Raw genomic sequence first — 17,105 nt, forward strand, 5'->3', positions numbered from 1 at the left:
ACCTGGGTGTTTGGGGAACCAGCGAGGAGACAAATATTCACAATGTTTAAGGAGTGCTTTTAGTGGGCCTGGTGTGTGAAGCTGGGCCAGAAACTGTAACCCGACGCTACACCTCTTCACACTGCTGCCTGTGGAACTGCTTTATCTCCAGATCAGTTTTTACCACTCATTTCCTGTGTGTGTGTGTGATAATGTGGTTTCCTACCTGTAGAGTGGTTATTTTACATTGAGAGATTGCAGCCATTGTAATCCCAAGTGCCATGCTTGGATTTGCGGTTGATATCGCATCTCTTTAAGTGGTGTGTTTGCATCACCCCGCTTATGGCATCGCACTCTGTTTGTCAAACTGAGACACAGGAACATAAAGGAGACATTTTGGGTTCAGGACCACCAACAGAGTCATAAAACCACACTTGATCTCAGCAATGCAATACTCGACATATGCTCAGACAGTCACTGCATAGTCTTTGATGTTTTAATAAAGATGTTAATGTCTGTTCTGTTTTCATTCATTCATTTGTATGCGTTCATACAGTATCTGGGTGGAACTCTGCTTATCAAGGTGTGTTGGATATCTGTACAATACTATTGTCTCTTGCTTGGTCTCACACTCTCTTTGTCTCTTCCTGGAAAGAGAACCCAGAGCAGTTCTGAAAAGACAGAGGAGATTCACCTCTCCCATCTTCCTTCCTTCACTCTCTCCTCCCATCCTCCCTCGTATTCCCCTCGTCCTCCCCTCCACACCAAAGCTGATTCTCATCACTACAGTAGAAGAGCCTCAGGGATGATTGACAGACGTAAGAAGGAAGTGTATGTCTGGCAGAGGTGTTTACAAATGAACATTGGTGTGTGTGTGTGTTCACAAGGTGCATGCAGTGTGGATGCGTACCTGTTATGGTCTGTGTATATTAGAGGTCGACCGATTATGATTTTTCAACGCCGATACCGATTATTGGCGGACCAAAAAAAGCCGCTACCGATTAATCGGCCAATTTTTTTTGTTTTTTTTGTAATAATGACAATTACAACCCATGCTGAATGAACACTTTTCTTTTACCTTAATATAATACATCAATAAAATCAATTTAGCCTCAAATAAATAATGAAACATGTTCAATTTGGTTTAAATAATGAAAAAACAAAGTGTTGGAGAAGAAAGTAAAAGTGCAATATGTGCCATGTAAAAAAGCTAACGTTTAAGTTCCTTGCTCAGAACATGAGAACATATGAAAGCTGGTGGTTCCTTTTAACATGAGTCTTCAATATTCCCAGGTAAGAAGTTTTAGGTTGTAGTTATTATAGGAATTATAGGACTATTTCTCTCTATTATACCATTTGTATTTCATTAACCTTTGACTATTGGATGTTCTTATAGGCACTATAGTATTGCCAGTGTAACAGTATAGCTTCCGTCCCTCTCCTCGCTCCTACCTGGGCTCGAACCAGGAACACATCGACAACAGCCACCCTCGTAGCATCGTTACCCATCACTCCACAAAAGCCAAGGGGAACAACTACTCCAAGTCTCAGAGCAAGTGACGTCACCGATCGAAACGCTATTAGCGCGCACCCCGCTAACTAGCTAGCCATTTCACATCGGTTACACCAGCCTAATCTCGGGAGTTGATAAGCTTGAAGTCATAAACAGCTCAATGCTTGAAGCACAGCGAAGAGCTGCTGTCAAACGCACGAAAGTGCTGTTTAAATGAATGCTTACGAGCCTGCTGCTGCCTACCATCGCTCAGTCAGACTGCTTTATCAAATCATAGACTTAATTATAACATAATAACACACAGAAATACGAGCATTTGGTCATTGATATGGTCGAATCCGGAAACTATCATTTCGAAAACAAAACGTTTATTTTTTCAGTGAAATACGGAACCGTTCTGTATTTTATCTAACGGGTGGCATCCCTAAGTCTAAATATTGCTGTTACATTGTACAACCTTCAATGTTATGACATAATTATGTACAATTCTGGCAAATTAATTACGGTCTTTGTTAGGAATAAATGGACTTCAAACAGTTCGCAACGAGCCAGGCGGCCCAAACTGCTGCATATACCCTGACTGCATCCACGGAATGCAAGAGAATTGACACAATTTCTCTAATTATAAGAAATTCATGTTAGCAGGCAATATTTACTAAATATGCAGGTTTAAAAATATATACTTGTGTATTGATTTTAAAGAAAGGCATTGATGTTTATGGTTAGGTGCAACGACAGTGCTAAATCATCACCCGTTTGGCGAAGTAGGCTGTGATTCGATAAGAAATTAACAGGCACCGCATCGATTATATGCAACGCAGGACACGCTAGATAAACTTGTAATATCATCAACCATGTGTAGTTAACTAGTGATTGTTTTTTATTAGATAAGTTTAATGCTAGCTAGCAACTTACCTTGGCTTCTTGCTGCCCTCGCATAACAGGTAGTCAGCCTGCCATGCAGGCTCCTTGTGGAGTACAATGTAAGGCAGGTGGTTAGAGCGTTGGACTAGTAACCGGAAGGTTGCAAAAAACGAATCCCCGAGCTGACAAGGTAAAAATCTGTCGTTCTGCCCCTGAACAAGGCAGTTAACCCACCGTTCCTAGGCCATCATTGAAAATAAGAATGTGTTCTTAACTGACTTGCCTAGTTAAATAAAGGTGTAAAAAAAATTGGCCAAATTGGTGTCCAAAAATACCGATTTCCGATTGTTATGAAAACTTGAACCCGGCCCTAATTGATCGGCCATTCTGATTAATCGGTCAACCTCTAGTGTGTATGCATGCAGTGTTTGTGTGTGCGGTGTATGTGTGTGTGTTATGGTCTGTGTGTATGCATTCATTTCGGTGTGTGAGCGTGCATTTGTACGTGTGTATGTTTATGTGTGGGATTGCGTGCTGGCTTGCGGCTGGCTCTTTGCAGATAAGGCTTGGTCTTCCTCAAGCCCACCTGTGGCGGGGCGATACTACAGCCTAGTAACACCAGCCAGCTCAGGGAGCTTCTCCACCCCTCAGGCACAAACCCAACATAATTAAAACAAGCAAAACAACAAGCGTGCAGAGAACAGGGAACTGGGTAAACTGGTGGCCGTTTCCCACTCCACTTATTACCCTTCTGAATATGTCTGCACAGTGTGTTTATTGTAATTCAAATTAAATATGTATGATCTTGCCCTGCGGCTAGGTTGGTGGTTTGCTGTCTTTTCCACCATGGAGTTGTTTGTGTATGGATGTGTTTGTGTTTTTGTGCATTCATTTGAAATGCTTGATGGAGCCCTCTCACCTGCCTTAGAAAACACCCGATAATTATGTTTTGTATCGTTTCATTATAGCGAGACTTAATTAGATCATTGTTCTCAGGACGACAAGGCATGTAGGTACTCTGTCCTGGTGGGTTTTCAGTGTTATCTATGGGACAGAGTAATGAGCACTACTGGAAAAGGAAATGTAGGAGTAGTGTACCACGTGGCCCTCTGTCCCTTCTCACTTCCCAAACGCTCTGCTGATGAAATGGAGAGTATAGAAGTTATCGATCTTCCCATAGATCAGTTTCCCTCTACCTGCAACCTAATGGGGGATGTGGGGTGCAATGGTCCTGTGTGTGTGTGTGTGTGTGTGTGTGTGTGTGTGTGTGTGTGTGTGCGCACGTGCATATATGCCTGTGATTCAGGGTGAGGCTGACTGGAAGCAGCAGTTGATCAATCGGAGTGCCCTCTTTCAGTGACATTCTCAGCAGCACCTTGCCATCAAGGTCTGTGTCTAGAATTCTGTTGAGCCAGTGGAATTCTATACCTACTGCACTGAAGTCATAGCATCACTGAATGTACAATATATCATTTCTATTTGTAATGTAGCAAATCCGTAGTAAATTCCAGAGGAAGACAGAGCACACACATCCAACAGACATACAATGTGTGAGGTATTTATGTGGCTGACTATTTGTGGTTTAAAGGAATCAGTAGGACGACAGCACTGTGACTGCTCCTCCCCCCACAGTCTCTGTGCTACAGTACAGTAATGTGTTGCAGCTTCTCTGGTGTAGGTATGTGAGTTAGGGCTCTGTATCTGCTCTACTGCATCATCTCCCCATTAAAGCATTATAAAACATGCATTATAAAACATGAACTCCCCAGTCAGGCCCACTGCGGGCCCTGTAAGTCAGCACTGTGAACCACTGTGCTCCCAGCCACATGAAAGAGCAGCCAAATCACATCCCTGCGTTCCCAACAGGCAGTAAAACAGGTAATATACTGGACCACCCACAAATAGCTGCAATTACTGGACAGTATTAACCGTTCTCTCTCTCTCTCTCTCTCTCTCTCTCTCTCTCTCTCTCTCTCTCTCTCTCTCTCTCTCTCTCTCAGAGTATCACACACAGACAAGCATAGTTAAGCACTTAAACCTTTTTATGCCAAAATGGATCTGTTCAAATAGTAAGGGTAGCTACAGTAGAGCCAGTACAAATGTCCTTTGTTAGTCGTAACAGGACGGAAGGATAGAAGGACAGAGGGATGGATGGAGGGAGGCAGTAACATGGAGCTCATTAAGGAGCCTTTGTCTCATATCCCCTGAGGGAGCGAGGGACTCAGGAGGCTAGGACACTGTGGAATGAGTGACAGGTAAACAGAGTAGGAGGAGACTGTGTGATTGTTAGTGTTTGTATAGATGGAGGTATTGGCCCATATCTCCAGGTTTTCCGTAATGACTTCAAGGAGAGGCTCTACTCGCAAACACACAGGGACGCAGTTGCACATGCCAGCACTCTTGATTTGGAGAAGATAATTACTCACCATTAAGACCAGGTGTTTTGGCTTACACCCATTTGAATGATCTACATGTACGCACACCACACACCCACACACACACTCACACACCTTCTCCCACTCCATTGTCATAATTAATATTCTGAGAGAGCAGAGAGGGGGCTTTACCCCTTCATTCTGTAGCCTGCCTGACTGCCCGCTGCCTGCCTGCCCACTGCCTGCCCGCTGCCTGCCTGCCCACTGCCTGCCTGCCCACTGCCTGCCTGCCCGCTGCCTGCCTGCCCACTGCCTGCCCAGCTCCCAATCTGCCATATTCTGCAGCTTTGCACCACTTACCCAGCAGAATGTTAATGTATAATTCCTTAAAGAAATAGCCCCTGACTGCTGCCTGATAGATATCATTTTTTGGTTGAAATAATTTATTAGGGAGGGCTAAACCCCATGGCAGAACATGGAAACACTTCAAAGCCTTGTTTAATAAAACATACAGTGGACATAGCAGCTTTCTCTTCTTCTCTCTCTCAGAGAGTGTTACAGTGCCGACAGCAGGATCAAAGACTTCTGACAAATGGAAGTTGATTAACAGCTAGACCCGGCCGCCTCAGCGCTTCACAGGAGTGAATAGCCCTGAATTCCTTCAGTGGGATTGTAAATGTTTCAAAATAAACCTCCCTCTCGCTTCTATCTCTCCCTGTCTCTGAGCTTTATGCATATCAACAGAGAGCGCGAGAGCCTTGGAAAATATTATATAGCGTCCATATTGAAAATTAACAGCATTAGCTTTTACCCCCTTATAATCAGATTATAGCACAGAACATATAGATTTAGAAAAATGCTCATATCATACTCTCACAACTATAAACAACATTTTATTTTTGCAGTGGAGATTTAAGGGAAGAATTGTTTATTAAGATATGCCAGCTGTGCTTACTGCTATGTATTGCCTCCTGGGGCTCTGGGCCCTTAAACAATAGAGAAACAATGTGTCTGCCACATGACAATGTGTGTTCATTAGAATGTCAGACAGGATAACAGTTGGTACATCCACCAGCACAGCTACGATATTGCCCTGTCTAATTACTGTGCTGCTGCTGAAGTGAACAACTGCTGAGACTGATATGTACTGTACTGCTGGATGTGTGCATTACAGACACAGTATGGCTTCCTGGGCTATTTATGCATTAGAGAGATGTATAACGTGTGTGTGTGTGTGTCTGTGTGTGTGTGGTGTGTGTGTGGTGTGTGTGTGCGTGTGCGTGTTTGAGTGAGTTTGTGAGGTAAATCACTTAATCTTAGTGGGTGCTTTGTTAATGTGTGTGTCTCTGTGTGTGTGATAAATATGGTCTGCACATTCCCCCAGACTCTAATAAGCTACTTTTTCTGATGCATGCTTCCTCAGAGGGTTACAGTATTGTGTGTGTGTAAAAGGGGAGGGATAGACCCTGCCCTCTGGCCTATAGTTAAGGATGAGGGTGAGGAATGCATTTATATGACAGAGTGATGTTTGGGTCATGGCATGTGCTGCTGATTATATTGTGCTTAGACCTTACAAATGTAAATAAATATTTAACAGAGGGAGGCAATTGAGCCAAAAAAAAGTTTTCAAATACTTGAATGACCTTAGTTCAACTCCTATTCAGCAGATGTTAGCCTGTTGGGGAGGTTGAAAGAGCCTTAGTCCAGCCATAATCCGAGAGGAAGTTGTAACTCTTTACTGGAAGCTAGAGGAAATTATTATCTTGCAATATTACAGTACCACTTTTACATTTTTCTGATTTTTATTTTTATTTTGAGATACGTGAGGGGCATCCGGTCAGGGAAGGCTTCAACATACGTGCAATGTAAATCTCATGTAATGTCTCCTCTCGTCTCAGGATCTCGTCTGCGTCAGGATGACTCCCCTCCACGGATCGTGGAGCACCCCTCTGACCTCATCGTGTCCAAGGGGGAGCCGGCCACCCTCAACTGCAAGGCAGAGGGGCGTCCCACCCCCACGGTGGAGTGGTACAAGGACGGGGAGCGGGTGGAGACAGACCGGGACAACCCCCGTTCCCACCGCATGCTGCTGCCCAGCGGCTCCCTCTTCTTCCTGCGCATCGTCCACGGCCGACGCAGCAAGCCAGACGACGGCAGCTACGTGTGTGTGGCCCGTAACTACCTGGGCCAGGCCGTTAGCCACAACGCCTCACTGGAAGTAGCCAGTAAGTAATGCTCTCTCTCTCTGGGTGGTGGTGGGTTAAAACCCCCTCGGGGCTGGGCTGGTGTATGACCTTAGTCTCAAGAGACTACGTGGGCATGCTGAAGACATCTATTTGCTTTATTTCAAAGGATGTGCATGGAACATGTACATGTAAATGATGGATATCACTTCTTTATTACACTGTGGTCAGTGTTCTTAATAATTACAGAAAGCAGTCATTCATTAGATGTCTGAGCAGTACTGTGGTTCCTGCCAGGTTGGGACGATCACTAAAAGGAGAATATCCAATGTCACCAACCACAGCACCAAACCAGCCCAGTCAAAGCCATGGACCAGAATAGACTGTGAAGTCATGGTCTCATGGTGATGACAAGTCTGGCCCTGCTCTCTCTCTCTCTCTCTCTCTCTCTCTCTAGCTCAGCCTTTGAACAGCATCTAAGATGACTACAGCCATGCCAGACACACAATAGACAGATAATATGGAGACTGAGCTTTAAATGCCAAGGTTTTCAGAAGGCTGCATCTGAGCCTGCATACAGTTTACCTGAAGTCAGCTCAACGATACTAATTACTCTACTGGCCCCTTACTGGACCGTTGGAACTATGTGCAGAGTATGGCAGCCTGTTTATTCTTTTTGTCATCGTTGTTTATTCTCTAAACCCCAGTGCAAGGTCAAACAAGGTAAAATGCTAGCTTGCTCTATACAAGAGTATGTGGGACAGAATGGGTCCGCAGACCGCCGAGTGCTGAAGCGCGTAAAAATCGTCTGTCCTCGGTTGCAACACTCACTACTATGTTACAAACTGCCTCTGGAAGCAACGTCAGCACAATAACTGTTCGTCGGGAGCTTCATGAAATGGGTTTCCATGGTTGAGCAGCCGCACACAACTCCAACCAATGCATGGTAAGATCACCATGCGCAATGCCATGCATTGGTTGGAGTTGTGTAAAACTCACCACCACTGGAGTAGTGGAAACGCATTCTCTGGAGTGGGGAATCACGCTTCACCATCTGGTAGTCTGATGGATGAATCTGGGTTTGGCGGATTTGAGGAGAACGCTACCTGCCCCAATGCATAGTGCCAACTCTAAAGTTTGGTGGAGGAGGAATAATGGTCTAGGGCTGTTTGTCATGGTTCGGGCTAGGCCCCTTAGTTCCAGTGAAAGGAAATATTAACGCTATAGCATACAATTACATTCTAGAGAATTCTGTGTTTCGAACTTTGTGGCAACAGTTTGCAGAAGGCCATTTCCTGTATCAGCATGACAATGCCCCCGTGCACAAAGTGAGATCCATACACAAATGGTTTGTCGAGATCGTTGTGGAGGAACTTGACTGGCCTGCACAGAGCCCTGACCTCAACCCCATTGAACACATTTGGGATGAATTGGAACGCCGACTCCGAGCCAGGCCTAATTGCCCAACATCAGTGTCCGACATTACTAATTCTCTTATGGCTGAATGGAAGCAACTCCCTGCAGCAAAGTTCCAACATCTAGTGGAAAGCCTTCCCAGAAGAGTGGAGGCTGTTATAGCAGCAAATGGGCGGATCAACTCCATATTAAAGCCCATGATTTTGGAATGAGATGTTTGACGAGCAGGTGTCCACATACTTTTGGTTAGGAAGTGTATCGTCTGTCCATAGTAAATGTGAAATATGGTCTAACTAGCAGTTTTTGGGTTATATAAGGATTTTCAATACAGTTTGATCTTCTGTCCTGTTCAAAACACCCTGTGAAACCCTAGTGAGAGAGAGCAGTAATCCTCTGCTATCACGGAAACAGCCTTATTACCAACTTGGTTTTCAACATTGAAATAACAGCTTCATTTTGGCTTTTTCTCTATTAGTTCTTGCTAATGGGCCTGTAGAGGTAATCCTTGTTTCAACAAGTGCTGTCTGTCTGACAGGTAGGGAGGGCAGAGTCAGTCCCAGGGTTTAGCACGGCTTTTCTGGACCTACAAACACGGGAGGAGCAACTCCAACCCTCACTACCGTGTAAATTATTGATGATGCATGCTGTGATTAACTATTTCCCAAGTTGGGATTAATAAAGTAATACTCTACTCTCTACCTTTAAAGCCTTTTTAGAACAGGAGGGTTTCACATGTCAGGGCAGGAATAACCATACATATACCTCTCTCTATGTTTTATATTCTAGCTGCCTGGGTTGATGTAGTGCTGTATCACTGTTTATTCATATGTAATCTTACAATGCTTTATAATCGGTGTAGTGTTTGGAAGGGGCCTGGTCTAGCTGTTGTTCAGTGTTTCCAGACAGTGTAGTTCAGGACCCGTTTACGCTTAGTTTGTTGATGCACCAGCTTGTTTCGTGGTAAGTCTGCCAGACCAATTGTACAAACTCTCAGAGTTCTCTTACAGGTTTATTTGCCTCTTATTTTAAACTTGACCAATGAACCAACCTTCTTTTGTGCAGCTGAACAAACACATTATACAGTGAATGTGTCACAGCCATGTGAAGACAAGCAACAAACTGGATGTGAGATAAGGTTCTCTGTTTGGTCTCGGGTGTTTTATTTCACCAGAATATGTTTCTATCACAAGCAACATGAACTCTCTCACACACGGGCGCTTATAAACATGGGTACCGACACACAACCACACTCCTACGCACGCAGATTCACACTGTCTAATCACGCAGATTCACACGGTCTAATCACGCACATTCACACTATGTCTAATGTCCGTGTCCTCCTGTTGAGTAGAAGGAATGTGTTTTTCATCAAAGCTAATTTAGCACAACCAGAGCTTAATAGAAACATCAGTGAATCAAATTACACATTCACGCATATAATTGACTGATCTTTGCATGACCGGACCGCACGGGAAGGTGACCTGCTGTAGTTGCATGCAAACTTCCCTTATACACTGACCTACTTCTAGCTCTCTGTAGCCCCTGTCTTCTAGGCCTCTGCTCTCCCTCTGTCCCCTCACCCCCCCGGGACCTTGGTCCCTGCCCCCACAACACTCATCTTCTCTCTAGTTTAGCCTACACCTCTAACCTGAAGCCTTAAATAGAGCCTGCACCCTACTCTCTGTCTCTCTCTTCTAACCCTTTGCCAAGTTCCACTGAAGATACTTTGTTTACTTGCCAGACTATTTGTCTTTCATTAACTTTATTACAAGGAGCTTCCCTTGCTTCCCTTCAGTCAGTCCCCTGATGTATTTAGCTCTCTGCTTGCTGTGTGGTCCTCTCACAGTCAAGGGAAAAGGCTAGGGATCCCAGGAGAACACGCTACCCCCCCACTCTCTCTCTTCCTTCTAATTATTCTTCCACCCATCCCTGTTTTACCATTTTATCTGTTTTGTACAGTTGTGTAAACCACTCTTCTCAGTAGTGGGTATACTCAGTTGCAGGGTGAGGTAATTTAAGTTATGCTCACATGACGTGTCTCAGCATGTGTCCTGGGCCTCTCAGGGCTGAGCATGTCCTCGCTGTCCCAGAACCACCTCATATCCATAACCACGCGGTCTTCCACCACCTGAGTCTTAGTGAGGTGTCAAGGGTAGGTTGGGACTGTCTGAGAGCTCAGGGGTACGGTTTTTGAGATGTGACAAATGCATAATTTCAATGTCTGCTTCAGATGCCTGTAGTAAAATAATACTCCAAAAAGGTTGGTGAACGTTTACTATACGACCCACCTACTGTACCATCCATAATAGATGTGTTTACGTGTGTTTGAGTATCTAGTAGTGCTGTAGTTTAGACTAAGGGTTACTGTGAACCTAACTGATGCCAGTGTATTTCTGCTGAGTCTGCCCAGTGTGAGGGGTAAGCCTGTGGTGCTGCCCATTAGGCACGCCTGTGGTAAGCCTGTGGTGCTGCCCCCCCCCCCCCCCCCCCCCGTGAGGACTCTGTCTGCCTGCACGGCCAAAATACACATCAAGCTTGGTGAATCTATAAGGGACGGGAGGGGTGGTGGAGGTGACAAAAGCACTGGTTCTGGCAGTAGGCAGGAAAGACAACAGGGACAGAGGGAAGAGAGGGAAGCACTCAAAGCAGCGTTCCTCTACTTCCTGTTGACAGGGATTGACGACAGTGGGCATGCCCTCACACTCTGTCCCTGCCACAGTCACACTTTGTATCCATCTATCACCCAGCTACAGTACTTCATGTGTCCACTCCACTGACTCACTCTAAGGAGATCTACTGTGCTGCCTAACAGCAAACCTTTCTTTCTTTCTTTCTTCATTCTCTCTGTTCTGACCTGGCGAGTTTCTTTTGGGATGTTGAGGGCAAGTTTGTAGAGGCTAAATTGACTTATGTCCTACTGATTCAACTCAAAGGGGTCGTGCTGGCGCAGGGGTTTCCCCCGGGTCATTCCGGGTCCCGGGGTCACCCATATGTGGCAGAACAGAACAGTAGAACATGGGGGTTCAGAGGTGCTTTTGACACCATCATGCAAACAGACCTGTAAGAGAGTCAACAAGCATTCGCATGATGTGGGGGTATTTATGTGACTGTGTTTCTGCTGTGTAAGATACATCTTGAATAGTACTGTAATCCTAGTCTCTGGTCCCTGATGGATTGTTGTAAAGCCCCTGTAGGTTAGGACAGACTGGCCCCTGGCCGTTTTATCTTATGAGGTGTGTGTGTGTTCCCTCTCTCCTGGCCAACACTCTGTCACTAAGCCGGTGATATGACTGTCAGTCAGTGATCACTCCCCGAGTAGGGCTGTTACGGTGACCGTATTACTGTCACACCGGTGGTCACGAGTCATGACCAGAGTCAAATTCCAAGTGACCGTTTAGTCATGGTAGCTAGGCTTCTCCAAGCTCTGATGCTGCTGATGGTCATTAGTAGCCTACCAAACTTGCTAACTGCCTGGTACTCAGCACTCTATTGTCCCTCTAATCACACTGACATCAATGCAAATGTTTTCGAAAATCTAATCAAACACTTCATGAGAGCCCATGAACTCATGTTGCGCAACATTTCTATAGGCTATGCAATTGCGTGAGAAAACTATTTTGATGTCCCCTCAGCATTCTACAAGGCTACTATATTTATTTTTCAACTTTCCTAATACTAAGCACATTGCTTCTATTTACAACATGAGTATAGCCTACCTGGCTGGCATGAAAATGAACCACGGGAAAAGCATCCTCCATTAGCTATTTAAGTGCATATATGACATGTATTTTTCCCCCTGCCCCTGATCCGAGACAGATTTATGTGCTTGATGTGCATGACAATGGTCTATTATAAATCAGAACTATTTTCACACATATATTATTTAATATATGTAAAGACAAGATTAAATAAAAAATAGTCTGATGGGTGACAATATTAGCCTATCACTTGTGAATGATTAACACTTGTGAATGATTAACGCTTGTGAATGATGCCCAGCTTGTGTGCACTAAGGCAAGAAACAGAGTATAGCTTTTTTTGCAACTTTTTCAAATCATAGTCACACACCTCATGTAGCCTAGCCACAGGCCTATATGTTTTGATAAGGTTTGTATCACAACTGAAGTAGCCAAATAACTTGTTAAAATTAAGCACATAGGCTCTACAGCGGTTGTAAAGATTTAACTGGCATACATAGGTACCACGTACTTACATTTGCGCTTATAGCCTACTGCCGTGTGCGCAATCCTACGCCTATAATGTGAAGAAATAGCCTAATAGTTTATCAAAGTTTTAAGCTAAATGTTCTGATCTGTTGCATCAGCATCATTGCTTTTAAATATTGTTTTTATGCTACTGGATGTATTAATTTGGGATCTATTGCATCCCACAACTGTCCCAGACTGTTTGAAATATTTATTTCTCATGTAGAAGGACAAGTTGACCAATAGAATAGGTCAAATTTTGTAGTAGATTGACATAGGCTCATGCTTTTGCTGTTCATTAGGCCTACTCATCTTGTTGGCTGATGAAAAGTAAATGAGGACAGTTCTAACATCTTCAATATGCGCCTCACAATCCGATAAGAAGGACGTGCGCAGTTTCTTCCCCGATATGTTTGTCTTCACTTGTAGACTACTTCGGTACTGAGATTCCTGTGAGAAAGACCCGATCACATTACTGGCATTGGCTAATAAGAATTGAGAATAAAGGAAAATATATTTAAAAAATAAAAAATAAATGCATATATATATACAGTGGGGCAAAAAAGTATTTAGTCAGCCACCAATTGTGCAAGTTCTCCCACTTAAAAAGATGAGAGAGGCCTGTAATTTTCATCATAGGTACACTTCAACTATGACAGACAAAATGAGAAAAACAAATCCAGAAAATCACATTGTATGATTTTTAATGAATTTATTTGCAAATTATGGTGGAAAATAAGTATTTGGTCAATAACAAAAGTTTATCCCAATACTTTGTTATATACCCTTTTGTTGGCAATGACAGAGGTCAAACGTTTTCTGTAAGTCTTCACAAGGTTTTCACACACTGTTGCTGGTATTTTGGCCCATTCCTCCATGCAGATCTCCTCTAGAGCAGTGATGTTTTGGGGCTGTTGCTGGGCAACACTGACTTTCAACTCCCTCCAAAGATTTTCTATGGGGTTGAGATCTGGAGACTGGCTAGGCCACTCCAGGACCTTGAAATGCTTCTTACGAAGCCACTCCTTCGTTGCCCGGGCGGTGTGTTTGGGATCATTGTCATGCTGAAAGACCCAGCCACGTTTCATCTTCAATGCCCTTGCTGATGGAAGGAGGTTTTCACTCAAAATCTCACGATACATGGCCCCATTCATTCTGTCCTTTACACGGATCAGTCGTCCTGGTCCCTTTGCAGAAAAACAGCCCCAAAGCATGATGTTTCCACCCCCATGCTTCACAGTAGGTATGGTGTTCTTTGGATGCAACTCAGCATTCTTTGTCCTCCAAACACGACGAGTTGAGTTTTTACCAAAAAGTTATATTTTGGTTTCATCTGACCATATGACATTCTCCCAATCTTCTTCTGGATCATCCAAATGCTCTCTAGCAAACTTCAGACGGGCCTGGACATGTACTGGCTTAAGCAGGGGGACACGTCTGGCACTGCAGGAGTTGAGTCCCTGGCGGCGTAGTGTGTTACTGATGGTAGGCTTTGTTACTTTGGTCCCAGCTCTCTGCAGGTCATTCACTAGGTCCCCCCGTGTGGTTCTGGGATTTTTGCTCACCGTTCTTGTGATCATTTTGACCCCACGGGGTGAGATCTTGCGTGGAGCCCCAGATCCCAGGGAGATTATCAGTGGTCTTGTATGTCTTCCATTTCCTAATAATTGCTCCCACAGTTGATTTCTTCAAACCAAGCTGCTTACCTATTGCAGATTCAGTCTTCCCAGCCTGGTGCAGGTCTACAATTTTGTTTCTGGTGTCCTTTGACAGCTCTTTGGTCTTGGCCATAGTGGAGTTTGGAGTGTGACTGTTTGAGGTTGTGGACAGGTGTCTTTTTTACTGATAACAAGTTCAAACAGGTGCCATTAATACAGGTAACGAGTGGAGGACAGAGGAGCCTCTTAAAGAAGAAGTTACAGGTCTGTGAGAGCCAGAAATCTTGCTTGTTTGTAGGTGACCAAATACTTATTTTACACCATAATTTGCAAATAAATTCATTAAAAATCCTACAATGTGATTTTCAGGATTTTTTTTTCTCATTTTGTTTGTCATAGTTGAAGTGTACCTATGATGAAAATTACAGGCCTCTCTCATCTTTTTAGGTGGGAGAACTTGCACAATTGGTGTCTGACTAAATACTTTTTTGCCCCACTGTATATATATATATATATACAGTGAGGGAAAAAAGTATTTGATCCCCTGCTGATTTTGTACGTTTGCCCACTGACAAAGAAATTATCAGTCTATAATTTTAATGGTAGGTTTATTTGAACAGTGAGAGACAGAATAACAACAAAAATTACCAGAAAAATGCATGTCAAAAATGTTATAAATTGATTTGCATTTTAATGAGGGAAATAAGTATTTGACCCCTTCTCAATCAAAAAGATTTCTGGCTCCCAGGTGTCTTTCATACAGGTAACGGACGGAGATTAGGAGCACACTCTTAAAGGGAGTGCTCCTAATCTCAGTTTCTTACCTGTATAAAAGATACCTGTCCACAGAAGCAATCAATCAATCAGATTCCAAACTCTCCACCATGGCCAATACCAAAGAGCTCTCCAAGGATGTCAGGGACAAGATTGTAGACCTACACAAGGCTGGAATGGGCTACAAGACCATCGCCAAGCAGCTTGGTGAGAAGGTGACAACAGTTTCTGTGATTATTCGCAAATGGAAGAAACACAAAAGAACTGTCAATCTCCCTCAGCCTAGGGCTCCATGCAAGATCTCACCTCGTGGAGTTGCAATGATCATGAGAACGGTGAGGAATCAGCCCAGAACTACACAGGAGGATCTTGTCAATGATCTCAAGGCAGCTGGGACCATAGTCATCAAGAAAACAATTGGTAACACACTATGCCGTGAAGGACTGAAATCCTGCAGCGCCCGCAAGGTCCCCCTGCTCAAGAAAGCACATATACATGCCCGTCTGAAGTTTGCCAATGAACATCTGAATGATTCAGAGGACAACTGGGTGAACGTGTTGTGGTCAGATGAGACCAAAATGGAGTTCTTTGGCATCAACCCAACTTGCCGTGTTTGGAGGAGGAGGAATGCTGCCTATGACCCCAAGAAACCATCCCCACCGTCAAACATGGAGGTGGAAACATTATGCTTTGGGGGTGTTTTTCTGCTAAAGGGACAGGACAACTTCACCGCATCAAAGGGACGATGGACGGGGCCATGTACCGTCAAATCTTGGGTGAAAACCTCCTTCCCTCAGCCAGGGTATTGAAAATGGGTCGTGGATGGGTATTCCAGCATGACAATGACCCAAAACACACGGCCAAGGCAACAAAGGAGTGGCTCAAGAAGAAGCACATTAAGGTCCTGGAGTGGCCTAGCCAGTCTCCAGACCTTAATCCCATAGAAAATCTGTGGAGGGAGCTGAAGGTTCGTGTTGCCAAACGTCAGCCTCGAAACCTTAATGACTTGAAGAAGATCTGCAAAGAGGAGTGGGACAAAATCCCTCCTGAGATGTGTGCAAACCTGGTGGCCAACTACAAGAAACGTCTGACCTCTGTGATTGCCAACAAGGGTTTTGCCACCAAGTACTAAGTCATGTTTTGCAGAGGGGTCAAATACTTATTTCCCTCATTAAAATGCAAATCAATTCATAACATTTTTGACATGCGTTTTTCTGGATTTTTTTGTTGATATTCTGTCTCTCACTGTTCAAATAAACCTACCATTAAAATTATAGACTGATCATTTCTTTGTCAGTGGGCAAACGTACAAAATCAGCAGGGGATCAAATACTTTTTTCCCTCACTGTAGTATATACAAATATATGATTTATTTCAGCGTTTATTTCTTTCATCACATTCCCAGTGGGTCAGAAGTTTACATACACTCAATTAGTATTTGGTAGCATTGCCTTTAAATTGTTTAACTTGGGTCAAACTTTTCGGGTAGACTTCCACAAGCTTCCCACAATAAGTTGGGTGAATTTTGGCCCATTCCTCCTGACAGAGCGGATGTAACTGAGTCAGGTTTGTAGGCCTCCTTGCTCTTACACGCATTTTCAGTTCTGCCCACACATTTTCTATAGGATTGAGGTCAGGGCTTTGTGATGGCCACTCCAATAACTTGACTTTGTTGTCCTTAAGCCATTTTACCACAACTTTGGAAGTATGCTTGGGGTCATTGTCCATTTGGAAGACCCATTTGCGACCAAGCTTTAACTTCCTGACTGATGTCTTGAGATGTTGCTACAATATATCAACATCATTTTCCTGCCTCATGATGCCATCTATTTTGTGTAGCGCACCAGTTCCTCCTGCAGCAAAGCACCCCCACAACATGATGCTGCCACCCCTGTGCTTCACGGTTGGGATGGTGTTCTTTGGCTTCCAAGCCTCCCCCTTTTTCCTCCAAACATAATGATGGTCATTATGGCCAAACAGTTCTATTTTTGTTTCATCAGACCAGAGGACATTTCTCCAAAAAGTACAATCTTTGTCCCCATGTGCAGTTGCAAACTGTAGCCTGGCTTTTTTACAAATTTTTTTCTGAGGTCTTGGCTGTTTTCTTTTCATTTTCCCATTATGTCAAGCAAAGAGGC

General features: G+C 44.0%; 1 protein-coding gene across 2 annotated transcripts in view; it reads left to right on the top strand.

Annotated features, from left to right (window-relative positions):
* The window catches only part of LOC139535481 (roundabout homolog 1-like), a 286,286-nt gene that overhangs the window by 111,557 nt on the left and 157,624 nt on the right, over positions 1-17,105 (top strand). For both annotated transcript variants that reach the window (XM_071334917.1, XM_071334925.1), the window contains one exon: positions 6,630-6,956. In XM_071334917.1, the coding sequence (XP_071191018.1) occupies positions 6,630-6,956 (327 nt within the window). The remainder of the gene's footprint in view (positions 1-6,629; positions 6,957-17,105) is intronic.

The sequence above is a fragment of the Salvelinus alpinus genome, chromosome 1 (genome assembly GCF_045679555.1).
Source record: "Salvelinus alpinus chromosome 1, SLU_Salpinus.1, whole genome shotgun sequence".
Classification (NCBI taxonomy): domain Eukaryota; kingdom Metazoa; phylum Chordata; class Actinopteri; order Salmoniformes; family Salmonidae; genus Salvelinus; species Salvelinus alpinus.